Below are 7,156 nucleotides of genomic sequence, written 5' to 3' on the forward strand. Positions count from 1 at the left end.
CCAGGAGCATGGTCTAAACGGAAACCTGATTGTAGTTGGACATCATAAATTGATGTAGTCCATTAGGCTTACTGAAGAAAACAACAACAGTGAATGTAAGTCGGGAACTTAATTGGGGACGGTATGCGGGATCTGAAGTATCCGCTCCTTGTTACGTATATGTGACCCATTTTTCTGGATTGTAGTGAAGATGAGAGCGGACTCAACATTGGTTACTAAAATGAACATCTGATATCAGACAAATACTATTCAGGCCTTTTAAGACTGAAAGTTTTTTAACATCTTTTGTTTGAGGAATCTGGTTCATGATTGATCAGAATAGAGTCCTTGATCGGACTCTGTGAAATGTTTAATATCTCAAATGATCCCATGGTGTCTAAGCAATGTTGCGAAACTTGGTCTTCATTGGCCGAACGACGCAAGAAACTTCTGATAGCCGAACGACGTAACAAACTTTTGATGCACCACCTGGTTGAGTGGGGCATGAGTGTCATCTTCCTTCTTCTATATGTTGATTTTCTCTGTTTTCAGAGAACATATAATTTCCTCTATGTCAATTCAGGAAACAGTTTTGTTTCTGATATATTCAGCTGGTTTGCTTAAATCTTTCTGCTACCCAATTTGCTTGAGAGACCGACTTTTCATAAACTTGCTCTGATCATGTGTACCGTTGGTTTGTGGTTTGAAATGAAGTTGTCCTCAAACAATCTGCTTGCCGTTCTCCTGGGCAGCAAGAAAATGTAGTTGATAATTTGGGAAAAAAATTGTACCATCACCATGAAGAAATATAAACGACCCGTAAGACACGGATTGTATCAGCTTCAAATTTTAGTGAACCACTTCTTTTCCAAGGTAAGACTTGTGCAAAAAATTTGTTCTCTTGTATTAATTAAATGCAAACGGCAGGGAGGCTTCATTACACTCTGACCCACTTCCTTTTCAGATTCTTTGCAGGGTTATTTACAAAATCCACGCTATATGTTGGTGAAGTATTATGAATTTCTGTTTCCTTCCTGTAGCCTGTGCTTGGAGGAAACAGAAACAAGAACTATCGGGAAAAAAGAGTTCCACTCACTCGAAGCTCGACGAACGGCTGCATCTTCCTTGCAGATAGGTTTCAATAAATTGATGGTTATTTTGCTCAATGCTGCAGGCTGAGAGAGCATCTTCTTCTACATCATGCAGTGCGACACCAAGATGGCAGCGGATATCAGGAGGCAGACATGCTTCCTCATCCTGGTTCTTTGGCTCCTTGGAGTTGGAAAGTTGTTGTCTTGCCCAGTTGATCACATCACCATCTCCTTTTAGCAGCTTTAATATCTGGTTACCAGCCAATGCAATCAATAAGAAAACTGGGAAGAACATGGATGAACATGAAGAAGGATGACTTACCAGATTAATCTGTGGACGCCGATGAACTGTCCTTCTTATACAGAGGGATGCAGCCATCATCGTTCTCCTTATTTGGTCCTCATCGTACTTTCCAGCCAAGCACGGATCAATAAGTTCAACTGGATTTCCTTCTTCCAGTATTGCTGTCGCCTAATGAAAATGTAGTACAAGTTGGATATATGGTAAGAAAGAGGCTTAGGGTGTGATTTGGATATATAATAGAGTGTGTGTTCGAGCTAGCCTACAAACCATGTGCCAATGAATTCAATATTCAGGTCTAGGAAGCAGGAAGAGCACCAAAACCCTTGAGATTTTCTGTTCTCATGTTTGGGTGCATTACTGCTGATCTGACAGCAACTAGAGCTACTAAATGGAGGCTGGAAAGGCAGACTTACCCACATGACCAAGCTCTCTTGGCCCTTTGGATTGTCATTACTGATTGGTTTTCTTCCTGAGAGAAGCTCAAGAAGAACAACACCAAAAGAGTAAACATCAATCTTGTCACTCATTTTCCCATACATGAAATACTCAGGTGCGAGGTACCTGCACAGACTCACAGAGTAGGCCGTCCAAAGAGCATTTAGTTGAATGGCGAATGAGCTGAAAGAAGGCGGTTTAATGCTTACATACCCAAAAGTCCCGAAGACATCATAGTGTGTAATCTCACTTGAAGTTGTAGGCGCCCAAATTGCGAGGCCAAAATCAGATAACTGCAATTCCATATTACATCACAGTTTGTATCAGAAAAATATTCATTACTGCATGAGAGAGAAGAATGTTGGAAGATTTGACATCTCTGTATTGCAACACAGTGCGCTCTCTCTCCTCCTCTCGCATGTCCCAACTAACCATGAATTACCTGTGGCTCAAAATCATCTGAAAGAAGAATGTTAGAAGATTTGACATCTCTGTGTATGACCGGTCTAGAACATCCGTTGTGCAGATAATTCAATGCCTCTGCGACACCCACAGCTATCTTAAATCGGAGCTTCCATGGAAGTGGGGTCTTTCCTTTTCTACCTGAATTACAATGACAATGACAAAGCATGGTCAATAATAAATAAAACCAAAGAACTGACAAGCAGAACATGTAGCAAAGCTCACCATGAAGGTAATATTCCAGGCTTCCCCTGGGTAAGAAATTATATACAGAAATGAGACTGTTGTCCTCAACACAAACACCAACTAAAGAAATAATGTTCTTGTGCTCTAAAGAACTTATGATCTCAACCTCCAAAAGAAATTCTTTCCATGCTTCCTCAGATGTTTTTAAGATCTTCACAGCCAGTGGCTTGCCATGTGGGAGCAAAACCTTGTAGACCTTGCTGCACCCTCCCTTTCCTACTAGATTGCCTGTTAGAGAGAAATTGAATAAGTAAATGTTTAGAAATTAGGCTATATGACGACTTCTGAAGCTTTAAATTATTTGTATAATTGTGAAAGTTCAATTCCTAGAAGATAAATGCATCTTCCAAGAGAATATGGTAAACTTGTCCTTCATATGATTCAAAAGAAGATCAAGGAAAGAGGCAACTGCGGGTAAAAGTGGCCTTCTGAATCCTTGTGTTTCTGTTCTCTCCTGTGAAATACCACTATGAAAGGGCAATTTCTCCCTATTACAGATAATTGCAGTTTGTGTGGAATAATATCTTATATCTGGTCATAGATTCATAATGTCATGAGATTAAAATGCTGAAGCAGATCTTTAGATACTTTTTCTGCTTAGTAAAATGAACAGGCTTTGAAATGGGCAACATGTGAGCGGGTTTTCCAGAACCCTGAAAATCAATGGTCCAGAAACTCCAAATTTATTTCTGGCCTAAAAATAGTCACTTAGAAAACCCTGATGCACGTGCTTTTCCAAAAGAATAGGGAAAAAAAAAAGAAAGCATAATTTAAGGTGCAACCCTGGCAAACAGACTATGTTGTTCATATTGAGGTGAACAGCCTACACCATGATGTTTTTCTTGCTTGGGTAGTTGCTGCATCAAGTCCAAAAGTCATCCCTATATATCTTTGGTGTATGTCTGCGTGTGTGCACTCATGCCACAGCTCTGAACTTTTCAGATTCTGAAACAACTTCTTTATCCTAAAAGACATAATTCCTTGAAAAAATCAATATATCAAAAGCTCAAGAGAAGGCGGCCTTGTCCTGTATGATTAGTACTGATTCAATCATGTAAGCCACAACTAGTATCTGTTAAAAAGTAAAACAGGAGAATAGTGATCTCTGTGGAAACCTGAGGAAAATTGCGTGGACAAACTCTGGAACTCATTGTTACTGAACCGTCTCCAACTTGAAGAGTTCCTCTTGTGGAGAACTGCCAATTCTCTGGAAAGATCAGTTCGCTGGTCCCTTTCATTGGCGTCAGCTTTCTCAAGGGAATAACTGTGCCAAGGGCTGCCGAGTGGGGATCTGTTAGGCAATTGTAATGCCCACTGAACCACTGGCATCTTCCTTGCCTCCGGACTATGTAGCCCTTCCATGCCCAAAACAGTTGCTTTTCTAAGAAGCGGCCAACCTGGATGTTCTGGAAATTTCCTTACAAGAAGAGTCACCAACCCTGGAGCTTCTTCCATTGCCTCTTCATGGGCATCTTCAATGTCAATGGACTCAGTTTCTCTTTGAGATTCACACATGAATGAATCGGATCTGCCGTCTTCCAGTAAATCAGATTTGCTGTTGCGGTTTGAGGATAAGGCCTCTGAGCCAGATCTGCTGCTACGGCTAATGGAGAAATCCCCACTTTCACTGTCATCCAGTTGCAGTGAGAAATCAAAATTAACAGGTGAAGCACCAAAAGTTATGCCTGAGCTAGTGGATCTGCTCTCAGTACTCTGACTGAAGCCTGCATTCTCAACCACCTCCCCATCATTCGACTCCAGGTCTTGAGGGCAATTAGGATCGTCGGTTTTTGAATCCTCAAAAAGACTAGCCAGAGTCTTGCTTGCACTTGGCTTTGAAACTACGTCTGATCTGACTATTCCTGAGGAACAGTGTCTTGAATCAGCAAGACAAACATTCACGAATCTCTCATGGAACTAGCTTTGGACAGTAATAAAAATCAGTATACCTGCTTTCTTCTTCGATTCATTGGACAGAAACATGATCTTCCCGTTGTGAACGGCCATTACAGATGTATGAGAAGGTAACCTCTTGGCACAGTACTTCGCCATTGAAACGGACAATCTGAAAGACATAAGGGATCTTTGAAAGGGTATACTACAAATAATAACTTGATATCCAATATGGCATCAGCCCTTAATACTAACCCAAGGGAGGTTCTGCAGACTCCTAAGACTACAGAAATGGCTGCACATTCTTTTGCTTCCTGGACTAGGACATTCCGGATCGACTTGCCGCGGCATAGCCTACCAACAAGACTGACCTGGAGATTTACAACGTGAAAATCAGTCATAAATGGCAAATAGCATCTTGATTGAACAATAAACTGTGAACTTTAATCTTTTGGCCAGTAATCACTAGTTCATCCGAGTCAGTCTGTCGGTAACATACAGGCATTGGACAAAGATTAGCAACGAATTAAGCATCAAACAGCTTCAAACATCTTTTGAAAATGGTCAGAGGTTACAACTATTATACTGCTTGAATCCCCAAATTCGTTTTCACATGATAATCTACGTTAGAGAGAGGTTCTGAGGTCAGCTTAAAGAGAAGCACCATCCGCTGCATGCAAGTATGAAGGATTACCTTCCTCATAGTGCAGAAACTATCATACGAGGCAAGGAAACTGTCCAACGATTTAGTCAAGCAGAGGGTAGTCATCTTGTTCTTGGTAGACAAACCTGCAGAGGATCAGTAGCAAATTTTTCTTTCAACGTTCAAGCGAATAATAATTAAAAAAAAAAAAACCAAAAATCTAACACAAAACGAGACAGAAAGTTTGACCTGAATCCTTGAAAACATGAAGAACAATGATACTGTCTCCTGGTTCTGCCACCTTAAAGATGGCCCAGGACAGTAATTCATGGCCTTCGCCATCCAGCCTGATTCCGACCAGCAGATTCCTGCTGCTGCCTTTCATTTCTTGACCTCCTTGGCTAGCTGTGGTGCCGCAAATTGCCGCCACCATTTTCTCTGTTCGTGCAGCTTCTCAGGCAATAAATCCAGAAATCATCAGCTCCCATCCACCATTTCCCACCATTCCTTCTCTGGAAAAGAGTTGAGAGGAAGTCCACCTAACCAACCTAAGGAGCAAATTAACTCCTCACAAGCTTATCTCTTTCCTGATTTCCTCCCACTTTCACTCCACTGCTCTTCCGGGTTGTGGGAAACGCTTCTATACACTCGTGCAACCACTTCAAAGACACAGATGCACATACAAGTCCTGCATCCTTCAAATTTCTCAACAACCGCAGACAAAAAGAAGAAAACGAAAAAGAAAAGATACACCCCAAAGAACACTAAAGAACAAAAACCAACTTCCGCTTCTCAAACCCAGCTACAAAGAATCAGAAACCACCCTCAAAAGACTTTTTTAAAGACCACCTGATCAAGTTGAATCAAAATCAAAACTACCCACATGCAATCCTCTCTTGATTTTCCTTTTTATACCAAACACTAGAGCCCTTCCCTTTCCTCAGCCAATCAACCAACCGGCCAACAAACAACAGAGCTCCCTCAACTATTCCTGCGAGGTGCAACAACCACGGTTGAAGGCCCTCATCCTCTGAAATAATCTTCTCATCAGTTCTTCTCCACATTCAATTGCCCTGGGCTTCAAAATTAAATTGCCGCCGGGTCACCATCAATGTAGCGACTGCCAACTTTAATTGCTCAACTTCTCCTCCTCCTCCAAGGAATTTGACGTGATGGTGGTGGTGAAAACTTCAAAAGGTTGCTGCCTCTTTCTTGTATTATAATATTATCATTGTTTAGTTATTACTGCTCTTGGATCACTACAAGAGGAAGGAGGGAGAGATCGAAAAAGAAAGATCACAGAATCTTAGGAAGAGGTGCATTCAATTTTTCATGAGAACGACCAGGCGTGCAAGTCAGGGGATCCCACCAGTCACCATCTAATGGCTGCCAAAACCGAAGAGCTTTCCAATGGGTTAAAGTAAGACTTGGAAAAAAGAGGAAGACTCAGAAAAGCGTTTTATCTGTGTTAACCGAGTTTGACATCGCCGGAAGCCCATAGCTCCGGCGGAGTGATGCGACCGGCGGTTCACCGTCGGCGAGTGCCACGTGGTAAGCAACTCCTCTCTCTCATTGACTGTCGGTAGCACATGCGAGTCGGAGAGAGAGAGAGGGATTTGCCCATGCCCCAGCAAACTGGTAACTTTGTACCTTTCTGAAACTTTGTACCTTTCTGAAACGAGGAGAAAATCTTTTCATGTCGTTTAACTTGATGGATTTTGGTTGTCTTACTATTAAAAAGTTCTACAGATTGTTCTATTGCTTAATTAAAAAGCAAACCAAGTTGCAGAGAAAAATATATAATCTTCTACCTGGTATGGTCAAATTAAGTGGGTGACTTAGTGAATCACAGAGAGAGAGAGAGATGATTTTCTTTCCTTTCATTAGTTTTTGACCAACGGATCCATCTGCCAAAATAGAAGTCACAATTCTGAATCCAACAAATTTAAGAAGATTTTAACTAAGAAATCTTCAATTAATTCATTCCTAGAATTCAAAGAAAATTTTAAACTTGTAAATTCTGACACGGTGGCAGATGTGACTATTTTGAGTTATGACGGATGGGACCCTTTCATATATTTTTGCAAAGTTTTCTATCATTAA

General features: G+C 41.2%; 1 protein-coding gene across 1 annotated transcript; it reads right to left on the bottom strand.

Annotated features, from left to right (window-relative positions):
• Positions 1-212: 212 nt before the first annotated feature.
• On the bottom strand, positions 213-6,448 carry LOC116248499 (protein kinase STUNTED-like). Its single transcript, XM_031621326.2, has 12 exons — positions 5,303-6,448; positions 5,105-5,199; positions 4,666-4,781; positions 4,467-4,582; positions 3,633-4,379; positions 2,497-2,745; positions 2,252-2,412; positions 2,023-2,102; positions 1,788-1,935; positions 1,393-1,542; positions 1,076-1,320; positions 213-723 (listed from the first exon to the last, which is right to left on the bottom strand). The coding sequence occupies exons 1-12, from the start codon at positions 5,484-5,486 to the stop codon at positions 642-644; spliced, it is 2,373 nt and encodes a 790-aa protein (XP_031477186.1). The 5' UTR covers positions 5,487-6,448; the 3' UTR covers positions 213-641.
• Between the last annotated feature and the right edge of the window lie 708 nt (positions 6,449-7,156).

The sequence above is a fragment of the Nymphaea colorata genome, chromosome 2 (genome assembly GCF_008831285.2).
Source record: "Nymphaea colorata isolate Beijing-Zhang1983 chromosome 2, ASM883128v2, whole genome shotgun sequence".
Taxonomy (NCBI): domain Eukaryota; kingdom Viridiplantae; phylum Streptophyta; class Magnoliopsida; order Nymphaeales; family Nymphaeaceae; genus Nymphaea; species Nymphaea colorata.